This window comes from Strix aluco, chromosome 12 (genome assembly GCF_031877795.1).
Source record: "Strix aluco isolate bStrAlu1 chromosome 12, bStrAlu1.hap1, whole genome shotgun sequence".
In the NCBI taxonomy this organism is placed as follows: Eukaryota; Metazoa; Chordata; class Aves; order Strigiformes; family Strigidae; genus Strix; species Strix aluco.
The window spans coordinates 15,257,612-15,285,558 of NC_133942.1; the positions used below are offsets into that span (position 1 = coordinate 15,257,612).

At 43.2% G+C, this 27,947-nt stretch overlaps 2 protein-coding genes across 14 annotated transcripts in view; one reads left to right on the forward strand and one right to left on the reverse strand.

The window, feature by feature from the left end:
* The first annotated feature begins 1,432 nt into the window (after positions 1 to 1,432).
* Positions 1,433 to 8,082, forward strand: LYSMD4 (LysM domain containing 4). 6 transcript variants are annotated; one of them, XM_074837690.1, is made up of 3 exons: positions 1,433 to 1,492; positions 2,973 to 3,266; positions 7,318 to 8,082. In XM_074837690.1, the coding sequence occupies exons 2-3, from the start codon at positions 2,988 to 2,990 to the stop codon at positions 7,867 to 7,869; spliced, it is 831 nt and encodes a 276-aa protein (XP_074693791.1). In that variant the 5' UTR covers positions 1,433 to 1,492; positions 2,973 to 2,987; the 3' UTR covers positions 7,870 to 8,082. The 6 variants fall into 6 exon arrangements, with proteins under 6 accessions (XP_074693791.1, XP_074693796.1, XP_074693795.1 ...); XM_074837695.1 differs by having other exon boundaries at positions 1,439 to 1,457; XM_074837694.1 differs by having other exon boundaries at positions 1,447 to 1,461.
* A 1,989-nt stretch (positions 8,083 to 10,071) lies between these two features.
* The window catches only part of MEF2A (myocyte enhancer factor 2A), a 93,452-nt gene continuing 75,576 nt past the window's right edge, over positions 10,072 to 27,947 (reverse strand). For 5 of the 8 annotated variants that reach the window (XM_074837682.1, XM_074837685.1, XM_074837686.1 and 2 more), the window contains 5 exons: positions 25,482 to 25,672; positions 23,796 to 23,819; positions 20,025 to 20,151; positions 14,666 to 14,792; positions 10,072 to 14,173 (listed from right to left, as the gene is read on the reverse strand). In XM_074837682.1, coding sequence (XP_074693783.1) covers positions 13,804 to 14,173; positions 14,666 to 14,792; positions 20,025 to 20,151; positions 23,796 to 23,819; positions 25,482 to 25,672 — 839 coding nt within the window. In that variant the 3' untranslated portion in view covers positions 10,072 to 13,803. The remainder of the gene's footprint in view (positions 14,174 to 14,665; positions 14,793 to 20,024; positions 20,152 to 23,795; positions 23,820 to 25,481; positions 25,673 to 27,947) is intronic. The other 3 variants (XM_074837684.1, XM_074837687.1, XM_074837688.1) reach the window with 1 other exon arrangement.

A 27,947-nucleotide genomic window follows, 5' to 3' on the forward strand; every position in this document is an offset into this window, starting at 1 on the left:
TGACAAAGCCTGATTATTAGTCGTAACTTTTGAACCTCAGTAGTCACAAAGATATTATAAGTGGCTCAGGGAAGACATTTTGGCATGTCTCATCTAGTCCCCACACTTGTAGAGCCCTCTCCAGCACACTAAATCCATCGTCTGTTGGGTCACAAAAGTACGTAAGCTGGCTGAGCCCCAAAATCATCTGCTCATGAGACAAGCTGGCCCAGGGATGGAGGGAAGGAAATCCTAATACCTGTTCGGAGATGGGTGCTGGCTTACTGCTCAGAGGAACCAGGCTCGGCTGCAGTCCTGCCTGGCCACTCTCCCACTGCCCTTCCAGCCCTGCCAAAATCACTCAGCCCACAAAGGTGTGTGGGCAAGCGAGAGCTGTGAGGAAGCAATGGCTGTTGCTTAAAAACAAGAACATAGATGCCTGGGGAGCCTTCCTTCCTCTCCAGTGTGTGACATTTGTCAACTGATGTTGCATCTAACCTAGTGCTAGCAAGAGCTGGAGAGGAAATACTCTCCCCTCTTGCCTTCCCTGCCTCTGGCACCCAGATTGCCCAAGAGAAGACAAAGGGATATTTGGCAACTGCGCTCAGCTTTAACTTAAAAGTAGTTTTGTACACATCCTTTAGGGCAAGGAGTGTCCAGCAGCCTTTCACGCTTCTGAGCAAAGCCCCAAGGCTATTCCTGCAAGAGATCTTCACACTTGCCCTTGGGCCGAACAGCGCCTGGTTAATTCCTACAACCAGCCACGAGGGAATATTTCTCCTTTCCCCCCCCTGCCCCCCCCAAGCTTTGCATGTGGAACTTGTTAAAGATTTGTCCTGAGTTTGTTTTTTAAACATAAGCCACGAGCCAGGATGGGCCAAGGAAAACATACCAGTGCAGAATACACCTCATCAGCTCTGCTGGCATCGGCTTCGCCGAGGCTGCGGCCACATGCCCGTGGTGAGCCCGTGGGGTGGAGTGGCTGGACGGGAACGGCACCCACATGCCCTCGTCAGCCTCGGTGAGCAAGGGAGGGCAGTCCGAGGCCCGGACTGACTGCTCCACCCTCCCAGCAGTGCCTCGCGTTCCCAAAATCAGGGCAAGTCTCCTATAGATGGGGTATCTGTGTGTGTATGGTCAATGCAGTGGCAGTGTAATAACTGAAAACTTATTGTAACTGTATGTATGGTCAGTATCATGTATCTTACTACAGTGATGCCACACGTAGGGCTGTACTGGTGTTTATTGTCTCCCCGCTCCTGCGAGTGCTTGGGACTCAGGTCCCGCCCGCGCTGGGGCGGGGGGCGCGGGCCCTTTAAGTGGGGCCCGCCCTCCCGCCAACAGGTTCCAGCGCCGACCGCTCAACCAACCTCGCTCCACCGCCCTTCCCCGCCGCCCATTGGCCAGGCGGCACCGAGGGTCCCGCCTTCCGGCGCTGCTAGCCAATGGGAGGCGAGCTGGGCGAGCGCCGGGGTTAGGTTGGTGCGTGTGGCCGATGGCCGGCGAGTGGCGGGTCAGTGCGGGGGCTCGGGACGGGGCTCGGCCGCCCCTCGGGGCGCGGGGGCTGAGGGGAGAGGGGCAGGGCCCGCCCGACGCCCATCGGGGGCCCGGGGCCCTGCGGGGACCGGCCCCCTCCTGAGGCGCTGAGGGGAGCGGGGCCGCCTGAGGGGAGCGGGGCCCCCTCAGGCGCTGAGGGTGTCGGCGCGGGGCTGAGGCCGAGGGAAGCTCCGGGCGGGCCGCCGCCTCGCTGTGCCCGAGAAGCGGGAGCGGAGCGCCCGTCCCGAGGTGGGGGTGCCCCTGTGCCCTGCCGCAGCGCGGAGCGGGGAGGCGGGCTCCTGCCTCCCTGGGGTTGCCGGCACCCGGGTCGCCACGTCTGTCGGTGCGGGGCGGGAGCCAGGCCGTCACCCCGCTTGCCCGACCCGAGGGCGCGGGGGCTGGGGCGGCCCGAGCCGGGCTGAGGGAGAGCTTCGGCCCTCCCTGGGGAGAAACCAGCGGTGAAGCGCGTCGGGAGAGCCCCCTCGGAGGAGGGCGCTGGGCTTGCGGCGTGTCCAAGGCGGAGGCGTCCCACAGGAGCGGCCGCGGAGCCCGTGGTCGTAGATCTGAAGCTCTTCTGGCAGAGCTGTGACCCTGCCCGCTGCCCGTGGGAGCCACGCTCCGTACTAATGAAACGCCATAAAATGGTAGTGGTTTCACCCTGAGAATCCCTTATGGGTAGATTGAGGGTATTAAGGTCAGTGGAGTTCTGTGAGAAGGTGGGGTTTTCTTACCTATACCTGACCCTGACAACAGGTTGTTTGTGGAACTGAGGATTGACGGAGAAAAAAAAAAGGTAGCTTCCTAATAACTTGATGATGTAGGCCTAGCAATAATTAAAACAAAGTGCTCAGGCAGGTTCTTGTCTTTATACAACAAAATGACCTTGTCATGCAGGTTGAAGTTAAATGTAGCTTGAGCTGTCCTTATTTAAAAAAAAAAAAAAGGTGCACTTCCATGAAATCAAAATATGTGTGGATTCTTAAAGTGTAGAGAACTAAGAACTTCTGGAAAGGTGACATAAAGGATAATTTTTGCCCTTTTTTAATGTGTATTGATAGGAGATCTTATGTGTTTCCATGGATTTTTTTTTTTAACCATAATTAAAGACTCAAGTGACTGCTCTTTTTTTTTTAATGAAATTATAGAAAGTAGTATTTAAGATGTGTAGCAAAGTAGTGTTACGTAGCGGTTTGTCCACAGGTAGACAAAACATGGTTTGAAAATAATTTATCCATTGTTGAAGTTTGTGTACATAACCCTTCTAATATTTCTGCCATGGCTGCTAGAATCGCGTCTTTTAGATTTGCCCCCTGAGAAGATCTGGGTAGAAGGAAAGCGCTCTGTGTGTGTGTGCACGCGTGGATCTACTGTGCTTTTTGTCCATTCTCCTAAATCTTACATGCTAAGAAATAAGCACTGGTATTAAGGAAATTCAAAATGTCTGGGTTTTGTTCCAGGTGCTGGTATAAAAGATGAGGCTGAATGAGAGCCGGACAAGATCCTTCCAGGCTCCTGTCACCATCCATAATTACCCGGGCAGGCAGGTGTACGTGTTTCCCAGTGGCCGATCTGATTCAGAAGAGTCGGAGGAGGAGGAGGAGGAGCTCAATGTTACAGAATTGCGACTGAGGGGCAAGGAGCAGCAGCGGTGCAGCACTCCTCGGGACAGAGTTGGAGACGTGGTGCTTCTGGAACGAGAGATTACAGAGGATGATAATCTTAACAAGCTAGCCCTGCAGTATGGTTGTAAAGTAAGAGCTATCTCTGTTTGTTTGGTTTTAATTACTTCAGAGGTATTTTACACGTAGCTTGGTTTCCAGAATTACAAGAAAGCGTGCTGTTGTCTGATAGTTTTGGCACTGAAAAGTGTTTGCCCTGGATGGTCAATACCTGGTTAAAACTGAGCTGGAGAAAGGCAAAAAAAAAGAAAAGGAAAAAAAAAAAACCAACCCAAAAAAGGAGTTCTTCAGCTAACAGGCTAGGAAGATGTTGTCAACCCCATGCCCTGCATGACCTGCTTTCCTGTTTGAGTGACTGAAGTGCAGCGTAGCAGTTGTGGTTTGTACGTAGTGACTTAAGTGAGGGCAAAAAGTAGGAAGCTGAGTACAGAAATGAGGGTCAGAGCCCTGCTCTCAAGAAGCGTACAGTTTTTCAAGTAAACTGAACAGCACAAAGAAATGCCACTCGGATGGAGTCTGATTTGGGGTGGTTGTTTATTTTTTGGAAGGTATGAGCTTACATGTTGCAAGGAAGGTCTAAGTCTAACAGGGGCGCACGTGGAGAAGGAGAGGTGCTAAAGTCCAGGTCGCAGAGGCCGGGTGCTGTCTGTGCACAGGGGGTTTGAGTGTTTGCTGTCGCACCCAGAAGCGTGTGCGGTTCCGCGTCTGCAGGCAGACGGGAGCGCGTGTGCAGGGTCAATTCGCTCTGGAGTTGGGACATACTACAGAATACGTTTTCTTTGTTCCAAAAGCAGAGTGCTTTATGGAAAAACTGTTGAAAAGTTTAATTACCTGATCTGAACATTAGAAGTACCCCATTGTTTAGCAGTTAAAGCTGTATTTTTAGAGCCTCCTTTATCTGCAAGCTAGGCTGTGATTAAAAAGTTCCATGATGCAAACAATTGGACAGTGACCTGGATGGGGATAATGATACAGTACTGGCTCAACTGCTGCAGTACTATTGCGGTCTGTCTTGCTTAACAACACAACAGCTGTGTGGTGCAGCTGAAGCAAGAGGGCTTAAGAAGAATTGCGACAATTCTTTCCCCTCCCATTCCCTTAGAAACAAAAACAAAACAAAAAAGAAACCCTTCTAGGTTCTGCTGACGAGCCTGATGCGAGTGTGGTGGGACTTGAATAGGCCTTGATTGGCACCGGTAGAGCCTGAGAACTCGGAGCTGCAGAGACTTTGTAGTTGTGACTGTATGCTCATCTCTAAGCAGTAGCAATTGTGTCATTGTCACTTATGCAGGATCACAGCAGTTTGGTGAGCTCAAAGGGGGAAGATTCTGAACAACTCTTTTGGTTTATGGGATGAAAAAGCCTGCAGTGCCCCCCATACTATAACTCAGGAGGCCTCAGTCCTCTCCCTGCCATGACTCTTCCTCTGCCGCCCGGCTCCCGCAGCCTGTCAGCCCCGGCAGGTCGGGGTAGATCTACCCTGTCTGCCCCGCTGAAGGCTGCTGGGCTTGTCCAGGGGGAAAGCAAGCTGTTGGGGAGGGACCAGGTAGGCAGTGTTCTCCTCCCACAAGGAAAAAACTGTCCTACTGCCTGCCTGCCTCCTGGAAAGGGCACTTCTGACTTGTTCCAGTTAAACTGAAGAGGTACAGAAATCCTTATTATGGGAGATTTGTGTATTTGTCTGTTTACAGACTGGCACTGATCAATTTTCATGTGTTTTGTTTTACTTGCACAATTAAGCAGCTCCTGAAAGGCTACCAGGACATCAGTGAGGAAAATTTATAGCCACAAATATATGTGGCTCTGTTTAAAAAATCCAGGATGAGCTGCTCCTTGAAATCAGTGAGAACTTGTCATTGGTCTCAGAATCGTCAGGGCCTGCTTGGGGTGGGGTATTAAGACAGTGCAACAACTAGCTTTGTGTGTGCTACAGAGAACTTGGCAGAGATGCAAAGCACTTCAAAATTCTCATTTTTACTCTTGACCATTTATAGTCCTGGCCTGCTTTTGGCATTGTTCTTAGCTGGGACAAGACGAGCTCACTGCAGCCAAAAAAATGAGTACAGAAAATAAGCCTAAATGGCTTGTGCAGGGAGTGCTCTTGCATGCTTCCCATCAGCTTTGTTTGTTGTTTCTGCCTGAGTGCTGCTCCACTTTCTGTTTCCAGAGCCTTAGCACAACATGGCAGTGTTTGATTGCAGACACTGCAGGGGGTATTTACTGTCCCAATAATTCGTTGTCATTGGAACAAAACCCAAAATTGAAGCACCACCTCAGCTAGGAGGCTTTGGGCGAGATTGTTATTTCACAACTAAATAATTTTGCAGAGTTTAAGTCCTGATGTTACGGTGGGGCAAGCTGTGAGGAGTCTGAACCAGGAACTGAGGATTCCTTTTGCTTGAGGGGCACCAGATTAGGCTCTAGATTAAACGTCCCATTTTCAGATTTCTCAAGCTTGGCAGAGTACGTGTGAGATTCAGGCATCCATCTCCTCTCTACCTTTCAGCAGAGCCTTGCCTTCTGGCTGTGCCGTAGCGGGATTGCCACCTTTCAGCTCCACCTCTGGTTCCCTGAACCTCCTCCACGGCGGGGGCAGCTCTCCAGGCAGAGCCGCTGCAGCTCTGGGGTTCTCCAGCCGTGGGACCCTGCTGCGGGCTACGAGGGCTGTCCCCTGGCAGCCCCGGCGCTGCTGGGGGGTGCTGCCTTCCGGCCCCCGGCCGCAGCACAGCCTGCAGACACCCCTGAGCGTTGGTTACAATGGCAAAGGAGAGGTTCAGACTCCCCGCTGGTGTTGTCTTTTAAAAGGAGATCTTTGTCCTGAACTTTCGGTGATTTGGGCGCTGCTGGCACTTACCCACTTGCTTAGGAAGTAAAGCGCTTTCTTGTTTTCAGTTCCCCAGTTTCACTGGTAGCCTCAGGCTTGTGAGAGTGCAGTGAATGCAGTTTGTACAGTAATTTCTGAGATTTCTAAAAGAACAAGTCAAACTTTCTCTGAAAGTGCAGTCCTTGTGCTCTGTCCCTCTGTATGATATATCGGAGGGGGTTAACCTGTTCATGTTGCCTTTCTCTTTGGTTTGGGGTCCTGCTCTTTTCGATGTTGCATCCTCCAGCCTTTCCCTCGAGGTTCTTTCGTGTCTCTTTGGCTGCTTTGAAGAGCTCCTGCACACATTGACAGTCCTGTTCGTTTTCTTCGACAGGATTTAGGGCAACAAGTTGATGTACTTCCTTATTAGGTGGTTGTGGGTGGGCACTGTATTAAGGTGTCTTCTCTTTATTTAACATTGAATAAAGAAACGCTGCCTTGCCTTTGTCTTTTGTGTGATACCGGCTGTCCTTGTGACTTACACTGTATGTATGGTTTGTTCTTTCTCGCTCTTCCTGCTCTTCCATCGCTGAGCTGGGTGGGAATCCCAGTTGCAATAACCACCAAAGGTGATCGCCGATGCACAGAGACGATTGCTGTGAGCATTCCTTCAGCGGGAGCATTCACCAGCTGTGGAGAAGGAGCTGTCATGGGGCAGAAGAGGGGTGCTGCTTGGGAACACGAGCAAAGGGTGCTAGTGCCAGTGTCAGGGAGGTGCTGGCCTGCTCGCTGCCAGGCTGGGATCTCGCTTTCAAAACGGCATATGCTCCAAAGAATGAGCCCTGTTCACTCCGAAACAGCTTTCTGAGCTGGGCAGGGGGAGTTTGCCTGCTTGTATTGGTGGTGTCCTCTCACCTTAAACACTTGTGTGTTGTTTAAGGTGTGAAAACTTTTTTAAAGGATCTGTTATAAAGACTCTACTTGCCTTAACTTGGATTAGAAAGTGAGTAAAGAGAAGGGTAATGAGAAGGGTAAAGAAAGCAAAAGGAATGAAAAACAGTATTAAGCAAAATACAGCATCTGGGAGATGCAGGAGCCCTAGAGGAGGTTGTAGACTGCTTTCAGAGGGGACTGTCTCTGTCCTGCAGGACCCGGAGTGTCCCTGGAACAGCCAGGAAATCTGTGGAACTCTTGAGCCACTTGCAGCCAGGGCCTGCTGTTCTTTTCTGACCACTGCTCACAGACTAGTCTTGTAGCTACTTCCTGCTGCAGCGCTGGCATCTCCTACACTGATACTCGTGTCCTTTTTGGATTCTGTAGGTTGCGGATATCAAGCGTGTCAACAACTTCATCCGGGAGCAGGACTTGTACGCGCTGAAATCCATCAAGATCCCTGTGAAGACCCACGGGCTGTTAACGGAGAGCGGCAGGGAGCTGCGGCCGCTCCCGCCCGCACCCTCCCAGACTGGCCTGACGCTGGTGGACTTACCAGAGCCTGAGGAGGGGGCGAGCGGCCCGGTGGGCAGCAGACACCTGAGCGACTACTTCAGGGGGATCGACAAGAACATCCAGGACGCGGTGCAGGCGGAGGCCCAGCTAAACGCCGAGTATTGCGTGGAAGCGCTGGAGAGGCCGCTGCCCGAGTCGGGGAAGCGGGAGACTGGTAACGGTGCGGACTGTGGAATCCAGTGGTGGAATGCAGTTTTTATTATGCTTCTGATAGGAATTGTCCTGCCGGTATTTTATATCATCTATTTTAAAACACAAGGCCTGGTGGCCCATACCTCCAACACAACACTAACCTCAAATATTTCAACAGATGGATTGGAAGGGAAATTACCACAAAGCTCAGTTGTAGAAAAAAAATCCTAAGGGGGAGAGGCAGCTCAATACAGCCTCTCCTCCTGGCACTGGGGCCCGTACACCAGTGACTCTGACTCGAGTGCATTCAGGGGGATAACAATACAGATTATTTTTATTTTTTTAAGTAGCTGATGTTGTAATCCTGAACGCGACTGAAAGTTAGGTGATGTGATTTTTTATGGAAAATAAGGATGCTTTGTTGCTTAAAAAGGTCATCAGGCAGCTGGCTTAACGTTTGTGAACACTGTTGAGGGCAAGTATTTTGTAGCAATTCACTCATCCTGGTTGCTTCAGGTAGGTATTAATGCCTTGTCTAAGAAGTGAATCCTTTTGCTGCTGAGATAAAGAGTGCAGTGTTAATGTGATGGGAAAGGTGGGGGTGGTTTGCATTTTAAGAAAACACTTTTTGCTTAGAGTAGAAGCGGGGGACTCTTCTTTTTGTCTGAACTGTCATTTTTATCTCGTGGAGACCATGGCAGTTCAAGCATACTTAACCCTAACATGGCGACTTCTGGTGCGTTAAGTTGGGACGAGGACACTGACAGCGCCTCGCCTTTCATCCTTTGAGCGCATGTTGAAGCTGTGTTTACGAGGACGCTTCAAGCCCAGCGCTGGGAAGGGTGAGCCCAGACCTCTTCCCCTCAGTGAAATCCTGCAGAGGCTTCTCTGGGAAGCCGGTGTCTCTGCAGGACGACGTGAGCGTAGCGATAGGCCTGTGGTTCGTAGTGCGCGCTCCTCAGAGGCTTGTTTGGTGCAGGGAGAGGTTTAGCCAGTATTACTTCTTAAAAAGAATAATAATAATCCATACTGGTGCATCTCAAACACCCAGTTTCAGTCATGGAGTTCAGTTTCCTTGGGTGTAGTCTTCACAGGAGAGAGCAGTGCCAGGTTGTGTTTAATTTGCAAGGCCCAGGAAAGACAAAGCCCGGCGTTACCTTAGGCAGTCACAGAAAGTGTAACTCCTGTAGAGGGTGGGGATGTGGAAGCTGGTGATGGTTAAAGGTCTCTGCGGACCCCTGACATTTGCAGTAAAAAGCTTCTGAGTGTGTAGGAAAGACTCAGGAAGCATCGGAGGCTGGTGGTGGCCCGAGCTGTCGGTGAGCCCGAGGTCTGCACTGCTCAGGACATGTCACTACAAACTACATGCTAGAAGGGAGCAGAAAATGAGGCTTGGGGGAGCTTTGCTGCAGAGAATATGCATCAGCAATTTACTCAGCGGGCAGAGGTAAACGCTCCCCTGGAACTAAACACAAAGGTATTTCGCAGCACAGTTGCATGAAACCTGAGTGGGAGGAGGGGGGGTGTCCCTCTGTCCTCCCCAGGGCGCGTTCGGCCAAGCCGCGGCAGGGTGGGGTCAGGGGAGGGGACTGGCCCTGCCCCCCCTGCCTGCGCGTTGGGGTTTGTGGGAGCGGGGCTGCCGTTGGCTGCAGCAGGGGGAGCGGCACTGAGGCTTCCCAGCGCCCCCCGCCAGGCACACAGACCCCTCCCGCGTTCCAACGCCAACCTGCGTTTCATACAACTGGCAAAAAAAAAAGGGCTCAGGAAAGCCTGAGGGACCCTACTTTTGTAAACAAGGACTCTGAAGAATCTTATACTGGAAAACCCCTTGTATTTTTCTTCTGTGAAGGAAATGTATCTCTTTGTTTGGGGTGGGGAGTTTATTACATTTTTAAATAAAGCAAAATGAAATAAAAGCACAAGGGGCACCACCCACCCCACACAGCTTGTGCTTTTTCCCTTTTTTTTTTTTTTGCGCCCTGAGACGCCGCTGGGGCCCAGCTGAGCCCGTCCTTAGGCTGGAGCTCACACCTTTCTGGGCAGGGTTGTTCTCCCGCAGGAGGTGTTTCACGCAGCGGGGGGGGGGCTGGCAGTGCCATTTCCCCACTGCTGGTGCCAGGGTGCAGGTCTGGGGCGCTGAGGCCGAGCAGGATGGAGGGGGGCAGGAGGAAGGGGTCACCTGGTGGGATTTACCCAGGTTTTTCCACAAATTTCTGTTAAGCATTTTGTAATCAGGTGCTTCGAGAGCATCGGTTCTTCATTTGAGCTAACAAGTGATGTATCCCAAACAACCCCTCTGGATGAAAAGAATCATCGCTGCAGTTTAAAACCAAGAATTCAAAAACTGAATCTGAAGAGTGTTTCGGATGCCTGGGGGGGGCAAAGACACGCCGCCCAGGAACATGTGCTCTGCAAATACGAGAGAAGCCGGAGTACACAGTAAAAGCCAGTATCTTTACTTTAGTGAATGCAGGATACAAATATTTTACAACAACCTCTAGCATTTTCTTAACCATTTGATAAAAAGTTCACTAGAATATTTATTGTATATTGAAGAAAAAACAACACATTCAGGGAAAAAAATTGAGATTAACTTATTTTTTTCTTAAAAGATTCGTCTCAAGGATGGCAACAAAGTCCAGCTTGTGCCGCCAAACGGCTTATCATCATTAAACCGTGAACAGCTTCTTTGTGAACTGTTGACTACAAACATTTACCAAATACATAAATCTCTTTTAAAAAAGCCATTTTAAATATAGCAAAGCAGTGTTCTCTTGCACAGCAAAGTGAAGAAAGTTTCTACTAAGATTTAAACGTTTACATTTGTTAAGTCTTTCTTTCACATTCTAATTTAACTTCTTCCCGTGATCAATTGTTAGGAGTTATTTTGTTCCTTATTTACTATGTATTTCTTGTGCGCACAGTAATTCGCAAGTTTCTGATGCATTAGTGTCCTTTAAGTGAAAGGAAAGGCTAAAGCATTTTTCTCTGACGAATCCCTGATAACGTGTATTTTTAAATCCTATAGTGAGAGCTCGGAGATGGAGAGGTGATTTGTCACAATCGAGATACAAATCTTGAATCATTCAGACTCGAATGGGTTCGGACCAGGCTTGGATCAACTTGCAACTTCATTCAGTCGAGTTAATTTAAAAAAGTATTTTTTTTACCTGTTGAAAGATCTGTGCTATGTCATCTTTTTTTTTTATAAAACATTTTTACAATTCCTAAAAAAGTACGTTCCAAAGTTAGTTACTTGTTATTAAAAACCAGGGTTCCCGTTTTTGCAAGGGCCCGAGGTTCTCCCCCTGCCAGGGGAGGTCTGGGGAAGGACGTGTTCTGCTGAGCCTGGGCCAGGGCAGGGGCAACATGGGAACAGGCCCCAAAGCAGTTCTGAAGAACCGATTATTTACTTTTTTTCAATTCGTTGGTGCAATTTCAATACAAACTCTAACCCTTATGTAGCTTTTTTCTTTAAGAAAACAGTAATCGTACTGTTTAAAAACCTGCATAGAAATAAAGACTATTGAGATACAGTCAGCAAAGCCATCTTATAAGGCACACAAGAAAATAGACAGTAAATGTGAATGCAGAACTCCCACTCAGATGTACAGCAAAGTTCATATATGTGCATAAATAATGAAAAAAATCACATAACTTTTCAGAGCATTAAAAGGTTCCCTGAAGTGGTAAGTGAATTCAGTCACTTTGGAAAGAGGCTTGCCCTTAGAACGAGTCTCACTTTCCTCTACGCTTCTGTGAACTGGTAATTACCTACAATAAATGGAGAGTAATCTCCAAAGGTAAGTGGCTGAAACGAATTGAAACCTGTAAGTTTTTTAAAAGTTGCCATGACAACGAGAGAGGGGTTTTGGAAGCTGGATGTACTGACTTTGTTCTTCACTCACACACTAAAGCCGAGGAGATGCCTTCCCCCCTGGATTTCCATTTCTCACGCTGCTTAGTTACAGGATCGAGCAAGTGATTTTTTCAAATTACCAAAAAAAAAAATTAATTGAACACCCAAGCAAAAATTTAATAGATATCAGGGGTGACTTTAAAGGCGTTTGGATAATAAAAGGGCACTGTAGTTATGTCCCCAGAACTAGAAGTACCATCAGACCTGGTCACGGGTGTGGATCTGGTTTCTGGCTCTGGCCACCCGGGGGTGCAGGGACAGAGCTCACAGCCGGGCCCAGGAACACACCAGACTTCACCAGGGGGAAAGCAGCTCCACCCAGCCCAGCTGCTCTAAGCCAGGGTACCCAGGTTTGGGCTCCCAAGACTTTCTGCTGCTCAAACCCGGCTTTACCCGCTCGGCGGGACTGTCTGAGCCGGGCAAGAAGCTCCCAGGGGCGAGGAGCTGCTCGGTCTGTCGCTGTTACAGCGCAGCCGGACGGTGCCCCAAGACCATGCTGCCGCGTCCAAGACAGAACAAAACCTTCTCCTGCTGGGTCTCGAGACACCGCGGGCCTCTGGCTTCCTCGCTCTCTTTCAGGGAGGCTGTAAAGAGGAACAGCAAATTTATTTATTTATCCCAAACCACTTACCAGCTTAAAAAACCTTTTGTGCTCATCTGATATGTGTTATTTCCCTATCATGAGAAATTAGGTCAAGTTTTTCCACTTTTTTTTTTTCCTCCTTAGAAGAGGCAGCTTTAAAATGATGCCTTAAAATGTGTTGTAACAGATTTTTTATATTTATGCAGGATGAACTTAACACCGGATTTTTTTTTTGCCACTTTGCTATTTATATACATATATATAAAATGTATAATGAAGCTTAACCATACAGCACAGAGATTACAATTTAACGGCACACATTCACCACCAGTGAGGGGGACAACCCCTTTATACACCCTCTGAAAAATCTGGATAATAATATTAATAATAATTAAAATCCAAAGAAAGTACAGTATATTTAACAAAATAGTAAATATTAAACAGTGAATACTCTACTTAATAAGGACCTCGCCTTTTTTCAAGTTGGCGTCAATCCACAAAAATATACTTTTTAATCTGGTGAACGTACAATACATAGGTACTTACACCAAAGGTGATAATATATTTAGGATGCTATATACACAAAGAGTTTGGCTCAAATTTAAATTTACATATAAGTGTTCATGGCTTATTTTTCCCCCAAGGTTCCGCCTGCAAGTTTTTCCTTTTCATCTTTGAAAGCAAAAACTAGAAAGTCAAAATAAGATAAAACTATACTCTACAAAAAAGCTACAACATACAGCTTTGGCTTATATAAATAATTCATAGCAGAATGTGTTCAAAAGTACTGTATATAACTTTATATATAGTCTTCAATTCATTAGGGTATTGTTTTCTTTAATATAAAATATACATGAGCTAAAATCCGTTTCTATATTTTTCAAAGGTATGAACGTAAAAACAAATTTGTCAAACATATTCCAATTATAACTTAATATATTAATTTTATTTTGTTAATGTTCTATTTTCTAGGCTAATATTTTCTGAATATTTCATGCGAGTTCTCTATGTCTCTCACTCATTAAAAAAATCACTTCTTTGACCCAATACACTATTTTTTTGCACGTGCAAAACAGGGTTTTTGTTTTTTTATTTTTATTTCTTATAGCATCAGCCCTTCTCCATGCACCCTCTGCAATAGAGACCCATGCCAGGTTGGGTAATATAAAGGTCATTTTATGTACAGTATTGCTTTCTTCTTCCTGCTTTTCTACTGCTCTGCTGCTACAAAGCATTATTTCTTAACTACAAGTAACCATACAGCTTGAATAAAACACACAGGGACATTACTACAGGCGAGCCCTCTTGGTTTCTGCAATCTAGTGTGGTAGGATTATAATGCGGGTACAATGTTTCTTTGCAAAACAGGTTATATTATTAAAACAACAAGTCCAGGTAAGTGCCAGACTAGATCAATACCTATAGGATTGTTCTGTTACGTTTTACCATGGGACATCTGCAGCTATACAAGAAGTTTGTCGTAAGTGCCTGATGATTTTGTGTATGCTACACACACTAGCACATATATATGCATGTGAAGATATATATATGCATGTATGTATATACATATAAATATACTTATTTCACGTCCTTATTTATAAATTTAGATATGTCAGGACAGTTCATTTTGAGAACACAAAACTGAAGAGGCAACACCGCAAGTTTATGTCACCCATGTGTCCATCCTCATTCGTTTTACCGATGGACTCTCTCTATCTTCTGAATTCGGGGGCCTTCCCAGCACGACAGGCGAGTGGAAATCGCTCCTCGGGTCCTCGCGGTCGCTGCCGTCGTAGGAGCTGCTGGAGCTGCTGAGGCTGTCGACAGGAGAGCGGCCCATTTCCTGCCGCGACGGCTGTGGCGGCGGCGGCGGCTGCTGCTGCGGTGGCTGTGGCTGCGGCTGCTGCGGCTGTTGCGGGAACCCAGAGGGAGTTACACGGTCCCGGGGAGGTGAGATTGGTTCAGATTTTATGTTGATGTTTTGGTTGGTATTAATGGATAAATTTGAACCCTGAGATAGCTGGCTGCCAGTACTGGGAAAAAGAAAACCAAAAGGCAGAAATAAGAAGACATGAAAAAGGAAAGCGACAATCCGTGTGTTTGTGTGATGGTGTGGTCTCGTGGTTCCTCAAAACGAATACGTCAATAAATGCAACTTACTGAAGAAGTAAGGTTGAAATAGCATTAATTAAAGGTCTGAATGCATTTATAGAAGTGAAAACCGAACAGAAATACCTCCCATTTCCAAACATTTAAGTTCACCACGCAGGTGACTCCTTTGTAAGACGCTGGGCCTGCAGGGACACAGCTCGTCACCGGGAGACTGAACTGACCAAGGGGACAAACAACAGCAAACACCAACGCTTCTGCAGCCAAGGAGCAAACTCGAAAGGCGACACACCACCAGCAGCAGACAAGAAATGAAAACGGCCTCGTGCTAAATATTCCCCGGCGCGGATTATTCAGCTTGGAGCGGCAGAAGCTCCCAAGGGGGTGCAGTACCGGGACGTTATCGGGGTACTTACACGAGAGAGCTGAGGGCTGCTGGGCCGAGATGGTGCTGCTGCCAGGCAGATACCTGCCCCAAGGACAGCATTCCTGGGGAGTTGAATCCCTGCAAGGCAGACAGGTCTGCACTAGTCAAGGAGTAATCTGAGAGGGAAAAACAAGAAAGTAGTTTATAGATTTCTTTTATATATCTACATGAGAATATATGTGATATGTGCACACACACACAAATATAAAGGCCTTCTGCCCAAAACCAATAAAGGCGAGTGACCCAAAGGAGTCCAAACGTGCAAACTGACAGCTGGGAGCAGTCCTCCTAATTTCACGAGGAGCTTAACAGGACATAAGCCTCCAAATTACAATTTTTTTTTTTGCATTCTGCTTTCAATTCCTACAACTTGCTGTCTCATATAGCTTCTTCTAAACCCACAGGTACAACATCTTTATGCATTTTTTAGTATATATATGTGCACCTTACAGTAAGACAAGTATTTGCATTTTTGAAGATTTTTGTCTACATGAAAACTTCAAAATGAAACTAAAAGGGAAGAATTCATACAAGTCATTAGAAAGGAATGGTGTTTCTTGCACTGGAGACATCCCGGCTGCGGTTCCATTCCCAGACGGGAGGCAGCAGTTGGTCAGACAAGGCGCAGATCCCGTTTGCCTTGTCTCACAGCGCAGGTCAGAGTCCTCCAACCTTTACCCAGAACCCACCAGGGGAGCAGCGCTGGCCGCTGCTGTCCCCACTGCCCGGGGACGCCCAACGGCAGGGCCTGGTGCCCGAGGGGGGGCAGGATCAAAGTCACTGCAGCCTCAGGGACCCTCCATCCACTCCGCCTGTGCAGCCCGACCCTGATGCATCACATTCTCCCTCTCCCCACAATAATTTCACTCGTTACTTTATGCCTAATTAAACTGTCATCTCTGTATCAAATACACAAAAGAAACGTCTGTATTTAGCACAAAAAAATATAATTGTTCAGAAATACAACTTAAATGGATAATAGAAAATGCAATCTATTCCTAATCAGCAGTCAGTGGCTGGCTGTTAGTTCTGGCTAGGCTGTAAAGCTCAGACAGTTCTCACTTCATTCACAGAGGTGAAGTTATTTTCACTTTATCATTATCACCCATGCTCTTCTTTCAGGTTGTAAAACAAAGCCACAAACACTTCTCTGCTTTTAATTATTTTGTAATATAACTTCCTTAAAATAATTTCCAGTCTCTTGAGAATGCAGCAAAATGCTAGCAGTCAGACTTATTTTATACTGCCAGCAGATGGACCAAAAATTCTGCTTAAGTAGGGTTTATGTTTAGGTTTGGTGTTGGGTTTTTTTGAGGGGGGGGGTGGGGGGGTGGGTTTGTTTCTTTTAATATTGTCCTAAAATGACAACGCCATTATGATTTATCTCTCTTGAGATTAAGCTTTCCTGAACAATTTCCCTATTCCCATCCACCAACTTGTTTGCTGTGGACAACTTCTGGGTTTCCCTTGTGACCGCCTATGCAGGGAGGCGAGCCCAGTGCCAGCAGGGTGTTGTGCTTTCCAGAGATGCACACGCAGCGCTGCAAGAATCTTCCTGAAGACCTTGGGAATCTCAGCTGCACCCCAGCATGTGAAACTACTTAAGCTGCCTTTTTGTTTCATTTCTTCTCAGTTGACATTTTTCTTGGAACTCCAAAAAAACCTTCACAAGTATTTCTGCACAGATTCAGAAAGATTTTTCCCAAGCTGATAGATCCAAAGCCCTTTTGCAAGACAAAAATAAAACAAAAAAACCCAAAATATACACAGCCCTCCAACGACTAGGACATGCCCTCAACCTTCAAAGCAGCCAGACCTATGACAACCTGCGAGTGTAGGAAATGTAAACACTTGAGATGGATGTGCTATTCCGTGCCAATGGGATTTCTGTCAGAGCAGACCTGAAGAAAATGTTTATAGGAATTCAGTTTCCATGTTATTTTTTTCTTTGCAAAATAGCTTTTATAATAATGGAGAAATAACTTCTGGTACTTTTGACAGAATGTGTCTGATGACAGGGGTTTGAGAGATACTTTTCCAAAGAATACATACACCACTACGCAATTAGCTGCATTATCATGTCCCTAAATAATCATATATCTGCTCACAGCGGAAGCAGGACACCGATTTCACCAATGAGTGACTTGCTGCAAGATGGAAAAGCCGCACAGACAAGAGAGTGCCTTCTACATGCTGGAAACCATTACTGCTGGGACCCTAACAACAAGATACCTTAGAAGTTTGTGCCTTTGCAAAACAACTGACCTAAAGCAGTAATATAATTTATGGCCACATACACTCTGCTCAAGTCTAAGTTACTATTTAACTGATCTCTAGTGTTTTCTGAGTATTTTTAAAGAATGCCTAGACTGTTTTAGAACAAGTAACTCAGTTTGTTCTGGCCCTTCCTCCAGTAATCTGCAGAAAGAATACTTCTCCAGCAAAACAAATCATATAAAATAATTGTGCAAAACTGATATCCAACATTTTAATCAAGGATCCAAGAGCTGAATCTATCTCTTCCAGACCTGAAAAAAAGCCCTATCAATCCAGAAAAACAATTTAGGTATCTAAATTTTATTTTAGTCCTTGAACTGCAAAACTGAAATTGCTACGTAAGTGGTGACTACCCTGAGAATACCCAGATGACAATTTGGTTTCAACATCAGATTTCTTTTTGCAAATCCCCTGAAAGGCTTAATCTAATAGAAACAATTTTAAAGTGTCTGAAAAACACTAAAGGCTAAAAGCTTTTCACAAATTACTGCATTATCAAAGGAAATGGGCTGTTTTTTAAAATTATATCCCAGTGATAACAGCACTTGTCCATTGTGTAGGACACCAGTTTCAATTGTCTTTGCTGCTTCCTGAGATTCAGACTACAACCCATCACATCTTTTCAATCTTTTAGCCATCATCTTACAGGTTATTCTGGATGAGGAACACACACAACACTGCTCCCTGAAACAACATCAGACAGCGTGAGAGAATGAAGGTATTTGCTAGGTGACAGGTAAAACTCAGTGTGGGTCACTTGAGCGGGGACCAGACTGTTTGTTTATTTTAAACAGCCATTAAATGCAATAATATAAACAAATTTTCTGGCAAATATCAAACCAAGATCTCTATGTCCAGCAAATTCATACTTAAATTTATAATCCAAAACAAGTCACCAAGCACAATTCTCTGCTCCTTATACTGCTATTGTAACCACATCCTCTCCTTCATTCATTTCTTTAGACTTTAACCCCCTCGGGGTGGCGATTATTTGCATAAATGTTCCACAATTTAGTTGGGTGCTACCTCAGCATAAATATTTACTGTTGCTGATGACTAAACAGTCCCTCTCAAAATGCAAAGCTCCTGCGTGCCTGTAACTGCCTGGGGGCAGCACCTCTGAGGCAACCCAGTGCAGAAAGTGGCTGAAGGGTAGGAAATGTCAGTGAACGAGCACATTAACGCAAAAAGATACAAAAAGATGTGAGTTGTTTGGCTGGAAGTCTAAACTAAAAACTGTAGTGAAGACTTTCAAGGCTAAAGTGGAGTAAATGTATAAAATCCCATCTTTTGGGGGGGTAAATGATTATGAATGGATGGCTGCTCTACCCATTCCATCTTCCAACATCACAGCCTCCTGACAGCGCTCCTCCTTGCAGAAAGGGAAGATTACAAAACCTCTCTATCAGTCAGGTTTTGGCCATTTTCTACAAACCTTGAAGGTTTTTTTGGATTTGTCCTGACCTTTACACAAGAGTAAGAACATTAGGTCACTGACAATAGATCAGCAGAGCATTTTTTACCCTTTCTTAAATACATTATCACAGAGGCACCGCCAGCGTTGCCGATGGGCTCAGCTTCGGGCAGCTCCTGATCTATTCTTAGAGAAGTCACCCCACCCCTGCAGCACCCGTGTGTCCCTGGCCCCCTTCCCCCCACCACTACCAAAAGCTTGCCATGGAAACCCAACAGAGTGGCTCCTTAAGGAAAAGCAATTTATTCCTTCCTAGTACACCCTCCACTGCCTCCCAGGTTCCCGAGTGCCTCATGGCTGCCAGCTACTCGTGTGTAGCCATCACAGACGACACAGGTCGAAGGAAGAGATGGTACTGAGTAATCTCCTCTACTGGAGGTGTGGATCTTCCCAGATTCATAGAAAGAAGAGAATAATATTCTCAGGCCCTTTTGTCTAGCCAGAGTTGACGAGCTATAAATGGAAGCTCTCTAGTGTAGCTCTGTTCCTAAGAGCTATCACTGCAGAAGAGAGAAGCAAGATTTTTATTTTTTTAGAATTCAAAAGCCTACCAAATAAGACTTAAACATTGTTAACACAGGCATCCCCAGTTCAGAAATTCCTGTTTTAACAAATCACAGCACTTATTTTGAATGTCTTAACTAGACTTCATCTAAACAGAATAACTAACTGGGGAATTATTTCCTTTGTTCGCTTTTTTAGTTTTGACCAATATTTATTTTAACTCTGACTTACAAACTTTATTGACACTTATCTGCAATGTAGTTTCTCTGCAGGTGCATTTGAAAAGAAACTATGCATCATGGATCAATGGTAATCAACCTGACACCATCAAGGCTGCAGCCCTTCAAGGAAGTGATTACAAAGATTCCTTCACTGATTACATACGAGGTCTGTAACAAGTAAAGAACCTTAGGACTGAAGTCAAAATTATCTATATTGGTATGGAGGCACTACATCATGAAGAAGTACTTTCCAAACCGGCAAACCAATTATCACGTATATTATTGAATTCCTTACATCACGCCCATCTTGGATAAAAAGTAGTTTTAAGGTCCTTCGGGTAACAGAGACTCGCAATCGCGACATGCTGACAGCACCTTCCCGCGAGTCCCCACCTCACTCTTGATAAAACTACTGAAGAGGAGAAGGCCCTGTCTGAGCTTTGTACATCTGGGCTTTTTTGTAAATTGAAAGCCCCAGTAGAATCCAATTCCCTCCCGCTGTTGGAACTGAGCAGAGCAGAACGAACGGGACAGTATGCTCTGAAGTATCAACTATCACTCAAATGTGAGGCGTTTCAGCTCTCCGATGGATAGCTTGAATACTACTGCTATAAGCAATGCATTTTATTGTCTCTCTCTCTGCATTCAGCTCTCTGCAACCTGACTGACTGAAAGCTTCTTTCTGATACGAGTCTCAACATTTACACATTTTACAAGTTAAAGGCTCATTTTTGATGAATAAAAGCCTTCATTTGAACCGAATAGGAAAATGAAGTGAAGTGTCACAGAAATGCAGATTTTTCTGGGCTTATGAATCACAAAAGCCTTGTACATCTGACAAATCAAGCCACTTATTAAAAACAAATGCTTACCAGTGTTGTAGGCAGTAGGCATGGCCGAATACACCAATCCCTGGGGAGGCAAGCTTGGAGTTGTGACAGACACCACAGGGGTAGCAAGAGGCTGTGTAGACTGAGAACTACTTATCCTTTGGGTATTCTACAAATGATTAAAAATAACAATGTCTTGTGATATCAGTTAGAACAATGGAAAATCAAGTGCTAATATAAAAATAGTATTCAATTAAAATGTGTTTCTTTGCTTTATTTTTTAGTTACAAATACATCCTTTTTGTCATGACGGATTTTCCAAACAAGCCAAAATATTTCAAGACAACTAAAATTATCTTGGCAAACTGAAATGAAAAATTAATTAAGACTCACAGGTCCGCTTCCCATGCATGCAGATTTCAATAGTGTTAGAGTTGTAGGACATAAAAAGAAATGCAATTTCTTAGGGGTATACATAACAATTCTCAGAAGTTCTTAAGTGATTTAAGAGTTTTTAATCTTATTTTTTTAAAGGGGTTTTAGTGCAGATGGTGAGGTGCAGTTCCACCAGAAGAGTCTCCCACTTCCCAGTTGTATATCCAATTTTCAAAACTTTAGCTGCCAGTTTTGACACTGTGCTGACTACACCTGTCCTGAAAGGAACACAGAGATCTTCTAAATTTGTGTTGATAAGACTTCAGCGATAAAATAATCTTGCTGTTCCCATGGTTCCTGAGAAACTGAGAGAGTACTTGTTATAATGCAGATATGTTTCAAAGCAAATGATATTTGAGTTCAGAGAGCAACTGTGCTTTTTGACAGGAAAAACAGCTAAACTAGATTGTCTCAGATTATCTAACTGTAGGCACAATGTGGCTTTTTAATAACAGTCTTTCCCATCCACCACAATGAACATCTGTAGCAAACATATCACTCAAATTAAGCTCTTTAACCAATTTTGTTGTTTAGAAAACCTTGCATTAAACACTGTGGTGAATACCACCAGACAGCAAAGCTGCTCTGTCACAGAACATACTACTACTCATGAAGGCAACTTTAAATCTTCCTTCAAAATACGTAGTTCAACACCATTTGGCCATGCCGGATACTGTCAAGAACAGGAAATGCTACATTTTTTTACTTTCAAACAACAGATACTTAACCTATGGAAGTCTTAGAAACACTAGAAGTCTCTACACCCTATATTTCTACATTCTTACAGAAGCACTCCCAATTAAGGGAGCTGGATTTCAAACTGCTGAAAAAATGTTTTTAAAGCAAGTCTATCTCTGAAAAAAATACATACTACAAAAGTAGCAGTTTTTCATCTCTTTGGTAGAGTTCCACTTCCTAGCTTTAAAAGACTGAAGCTACTACTAATTTTTCCTTATTTTGGACAGGTATATAAGTATTTCAGTATCTGCAGCACTTAATTTTTTTTTTCCCCTCCACTCTGACCTTGACAGCGCAGTATTAAAAATTCATGATTCCCTTTATAATAATGGAATGAGCAGGGACAGAAACAGGGCTGTATTCAATTTTAAGCTTAAACTTGTGAAGATGAATTGAGGGTTATCAATCCTTGGCTTGTATCTTTCCAATTTAAAAAAGTATACCACAGCTACCATATTCAAGTTTGGTACCACCTTCCACTGGGTACCAGCTTCCGATCCCTCTTCTGCCCACCTGCTGTTGAAAGCCCACCTTTGAGCCTCCTAAAAGAATTTGGAGGCATGTTGGCATTTGTTCAGCAGATGTACCCACTCTGTTGCAGAGCTCCCAGATTTCAAAGCCTTAAGTCACAGAGAAAGTCACACGGATTTTCTGTGTAATTTATCCCTTTAAATCACTTATGTACTTCTGAAAATCTCTGCTAGACCAAGTTTATCTGGCATAAAGATATGTTATTAGAGCAGATTTTTGTGTCTGTCAGGAATTGACCTTTTTCCAAAGCTTTCTTGGATGGCAGCCTATAAAGTTGGGATTACTGTATAATGGAAAAGTTAAGAGGAGTATACTGGGAAACAATCCAGACCAAAGGATTTCCCCATGGGATATTTTTTTTTTTTTTTTAAGAGTGGCTAATAAAGGTGGTTTTCTAAGGTAATTTCTGAATATAATTCCTGAACACTCAGCCATACAAAGACACTATGAAATATTTAGATGTGTCTAATATTTGTTGTAGTTGGAGATTCAGCCAAAGATTCATGACAAGTTTCAGGAATTTTAAAATTATTTTTTAAACTGGTGCAAATAATACCAATAACAGGAAGAATTCAATATCTTTATTTCATGCTATGCTACTGTTCGTATCTGGTTTTCGTATTCAGTGCTGAGTTCCAACCATACAGAATGAATGTTCAGAGAGATGACTCAGAACTGCTTCCTAGCATTGGAACTGGCATCAGAAATTAGCATAATGAGAGACGTAACATTGCAGGTGTACCTCGAATTTCTTTAGCAGCTCTGGGGAAGACACTACTACATTTTCTTTGTGTGAGCTTTCTTCCCCCACCAGCTGAGCCCAGTTTTTAAAACCACTAGAGGGCCCATGCTCCATACAGTATCCATACCCCAAACTGCACTATTTCGCACTGCAAAGAGCGCAGCAATTTTTAATAGGTAGGAATACCTTAATTCAAGGGCTTTTGCATTAATTCCAATTGCACCGATATTTTGATTAAGTGTTGTTAAGTTGAATTAGAGCTTTATTTCTCGCGCTGGAAACCAGACACTTCTCTATAAAGGTGAGAAGAACAGGCATGACAGCTGTTCAGCTGCTCAACTAGCAAGTCATTCCAATATAGACCTTAAAAACTTCAATACTGACTTTCAAAAAAATCATTTCCCCTTACTTGTGTAAATCTATTGCTCATGTTTAATATAAAAATCAACCAACAGCATGCATTCATCAAGAAACTTATCTAAATCACTACATTTTCCATGCTTTCATGCAATTAGAGCCTCATATTAGCAACAGGTCCATGTTCAAAAATAAATCAAGGTATGCAATAGGCAGACTGTATCTTTACAATCGCACTCAGATGCAGCATCTTCTGCACGGCTTGTGCTACAGCAGCTAAACAATTTGCAAATTGCTCTAAAAATAAGTTACGAATTATTTTAGCCTTACGTTGTTTTCCAGACAGAATGCCAAATGTTAAAACCTTTTGGAAAAAAGTAGAAAAAACACAAATCCCAAGAGTTCTCTTTCAAAAGCAGAATATCTTTTCACTGGAAAAAGGTAGAATTATTCATCTGCAATTCTCTATTCCTTTGGTAAACAGGGAACACCCCTGTGGTTTGATAATCTCACACAGGATGAAATAATTCTAAACTCCAAAAAGGTGACCTCACCAGCAATGATGTAATCTCCTTGAAAATAAAAGTAGTAATACAGGGCTTGTGTTACAATCTGAAGAACTTCATGAGTGAAGCCACTTTCTAAAAATATTCCAGCAATTTAGGGGATGATAAGTGGTTATTTATATTTTACATAGAAGACAGTAAATATCCTATACACATGGACAGTTACTCTGTAAGGCTCTTTTCCAATGTTCCCTCCAAGAAAAACAGAAATATTTTCAAGAAAAAAAAAAATAGACATTTACAAATGGAAAGCGCTAGACTTTGGATGTGTTTTAAACTTGAATTGGTCCAGTTTTGAGTTTGATATGACAAATGTATATTTGTCTGCTACCAAGGGAACACTGGAATTATTTAAAATATGTAATGAAACTACAGTTAAAAAGCTGTAGTAAAAGACATTTTCAGCGTCTTGCTCTCTCTCATCAAACAGTAGCCCAAACTCACCAACTCCAATTCATCCTCCTCCGACTGTACTCAGCAAACAAGAGGGATAACACAGTTACTAAAAATAGCATTGCTTTCAAAAATGAAAGAAAAAGTCACGTTTGTGCTTCAGGATTTTTATTAATTTTAATTAATAATGTGAATTTGCCACCTGATTCTGTAAATACTACTACTAGAAAGTATAATACTTTACGTAATTCAGATCAATTAAAAATACCATACGGAAAGAACACATGCTGGCAAAATTAGTGCAGAAAGAGCTTAGTAAAAACAAGGACACAGCTACACATTGACAACATTTAGATACAGAGCACAACAAGTTTCTGTCTGGACTGATCCAGTAAACATTCAGCTCATTAACAAAATATTTTTTACATACAACCATCATATCATTCCAGCATCTCTACTCTGAAGTCTCTTTCCCATTTCCTCAAAAAGACATACAAAACCTACATTGAATATTATGTTGTTCTTAACAACACAACAGTAAATAGGTACTGACACTGCTAACATTACAACAACTGCACTAACAAGATCCTCTTCTTGTATCTATTTCTAATTAATTCAAAAGCATGATTTTCAATTTAGTAATCAGCCAGTCTATTTCCTATGTCTTCTACACTTCAGTATTCCTAGAAAAACCTGAAACTTCAAGAATCATTACTCTGACGATGATTATAGCTTTTGTTACTTGGACTAATTTTTTATTATTCATCATGAATACCAGTAACAAATGTAAGTGCTTGTGGCACCTTTAAAAAAAGAATTATACAGAGAGTACTTGCATTGTTATATCCTACTCCTCTTGGTTATGGTTCATTCTTTCATACACAGAAAACAGAAAATGTACGTATAGATGTTTAAAATTTCTACATAACATTGAAAGACTAAGACCAAAGGACCTGGCCAACCAAATTAAAGGAAAGCCAGAGTAACTCTTCCTGAAAGACCTGTTCGGGTCTCAATGCTGTGGTTGCCTCATGCCTGACACGAAACTTGTATGCTATTCCAAATCTAGGCTGAACAAACATTACTACCAACATGCCAAACTGCACAGTAGTATTGAAAAGTACACAAATAGGGACTGAGCCTGATCCTCATTACTCTTTTATGCCTTCACTGAAGACATGACATCCACCATAGGACACACAAGGTTGCATTCCAGCACACCACATTAAACAAGGGTTTCTCTCAGACCATCATTACCACTGAAGCTACATTTTACATCCCACAACCATTATGACCCAGGAAAAACAAGTACAAAGCGTGCTTTAGGGCATGTTAATACAGTTCACATCACCAGTAAGATCAGACATTCCTCCACAGAATAATGCATAACCCTTTTTAAAACCCACATCCTTCAAACCAACAGAGTTTTCCGTACCAAGTCAGTGAGATGTCAAATCAAAACAACAAAATCCCAATCTGTCTCCAGGATTGCACTTTAACTGGATTTAGGTCAGACTGCTATTTTATACTTTTTTTTAAAAAAAAAAAAAAATTCCTTACAAATTTAAACTTCTCTCAGAGTAACAACTTATAACTTAAAACTTTCATTAGTGAAATTTCAAACACCCTTCTATTACTGTAACCTACGGTAAGCAGAGGAGATAGTTTCTCCCCATGTATGTGGACAGAACACTTAATTTTTACAAAGCCAGTCACAGAATAAATGTTTTAACTTACCAGTGGTGGCATCATACCCTTGCTGGAGGGTGGGATGACAACACGGAGGTCAGGTTTGCGATTGTTCATTCCAAGATTACCTCCTCCAGGTGGAGGTGGAGACTTTGTAGGCATGACTTTGCCTAAGCCATTCCCACCACCAGTAGTTCCAAGTAGACTTGGTGAAGCTCGAGAATTCACAAACCCATTTCCTGAAAGAGGAAAAATAAATGTACTGTAAGGCTGAAGAGAAGTAGCAATACAAAAATTTTGGTTCACATGGACAAATTACAAAATATTTCTTTTGTAAAACTTACAATACAGAACTTCTCACAGGAAGCACAGTATTGAATAATCGAACAAACAAAAACCACTTTCACCAGAAGATCAATATGTAAAGGTAGTATCACCTCAAGGGCACACCGTGGCAGCTTAAACGCTGAGAAGAGCATATTGCCAAAGAACTATTTCTAACAACATCTGTTGTGTTTTTTTATTTTGCCCTTTGAAGTTCCTCCAGGCTGAGCTTGCGAAAAAGTGTGTGCTTTTGCACAACTCCACTTCATCCCCACCCCCACAGAACATGAACTATACTGAATTGTTACTTGTGAGAATATTTAAAAAAAAAAAAAAAAAATCAGCTCTCAAGTCTCTATTGCTAAAATGTAGTCTCCAAATATCTTCAAGTTCTGCAGGACTCCAGTATCTATTCTCTAATAAAATTAGTTTCAGTCTCAAAAATATATACTGTCTGGTTATTGTATTTAGCAACAACAATCCTTTCCCTTCAACTTCATTCCAAGCTCTGGACACAGATATACACACCACATTTAGGCCCATTGATTTATTTTACACAGGTCTTTACCTTACTCATGATACTCATTCTAAGTAGAATTAGACAAGTCAAAGCCTACAGGTCCTGTCTTCAGCACTGAAATCCTCAAAAGCTGAATATGCTGAAGATACAGGCCTTAGCTTACACTCAGAACAGAAAAAACTAACGAGCCATTAAAACAGTGCCTAGTATTCTATTTTCCTGTACGGACAAAACTACCAATCACGTTAACCAAAATACATATCTCAGAAAAAAAATCTGAAGCCACATTCCAATGATTTTATCATATTTATAAGCAACAATTCCCAAAATACACACACCTTATTCAGCTGCAAATGAAAAAAAGAGTTGTTAAGCAAGGGGAATTTCGCAACAGGGAACCCTATAGTTCACACTATAGAACTTGTGTATGTGTGCGTATAAATAAATACAATTCATAGTAAGATTATGTTTATACTAACATTGCAGTTCTGAAAGCAGCCTTTATAGTCACAATTCAGGGAAAAGTCTATTACACAAAGTTCACTGTGTGGGAAATTCTCTTCTAATAGCCTGTAGCGCCATACTGGCATGAATTTTGTATTATTATTCTAATTTGAATAGGCCCCTATGCCCAATCCAATTTTATTATTACATTAAGTACATATTAATCTAAAAGCAATTAAAATAAGAAAGTTGTCAGTGTCACATTCTACCTTCTTTAGCAAAAATTTTAATACCTTTAAAAAGCTTAGCAAGAATGAAGAACAATAACACGTATCAGTAACAGCACAACACTTCAGGAAGGTGACTGATACTGCTAAGATACTCAGCTCGTGTATGTTGAGAACCTAGGTGTGATTCACCAGGATGCTAATGAGAGCGCCCCCTCCATTACTACTCATCCTTGTTATATGATGGGGGAACAGCCAAACACAATCCTCACCTGTTCCCTGTCCACCATAAATGAAACCCTACATATTGCTTTATCAGCTTACAAACAGAAGAATCAAAGATTAACGTAAGAATTTTAACAAAGCTCTTGTGCTGATCTGAAGATATTCTACTGAGTTTTATAAAGGTCATTTGGAAACAAAGTTATTGCTAAATATTTTTAAGGAAAAAAAGTGTAAGTAGAACTTCCTGGAATTTGCAGCCACAGTATTCTTGTTCACATATGGATGAGAAGTAAAATCACAACTTTAAAACCAGGATTTTAAATTCTGGATTTACTTTCTTTGTGGATTTCCTACTGTGCCAAAAGCCTGACCACACATGGATGATGTGATATGTCCCTTGAGTTTTTCAAGGTTAACAGAGCAAGGAGGAGTTATTCTAATTTAGTACTTTCCTGAATAATTTGTATGGGAGGTATGGGAATATGTTTTCTGAGAATTCTACCATTTAACTCAGAAGCTATGGGAGAAAGAAGGAATACAGGCAGCAGAAAGAAGAAAAGCTTTTTATGTCAGCATTCTTCCTTCTATATTAAAAACCACAGCAAAAACTCATTTCATGATTAAAGCATCTACATTCCTCAGCAGACAACAGCAGAATTTATTGGGATGCTTCTAGGTTAGTGATAAAATTTAGTTAAAAGTGGCTGACAAGTTGGGCTGGAGCTGAGAATACATACTAGAGCTAAATATATTCTTGACTGCTAGGAGAAAACT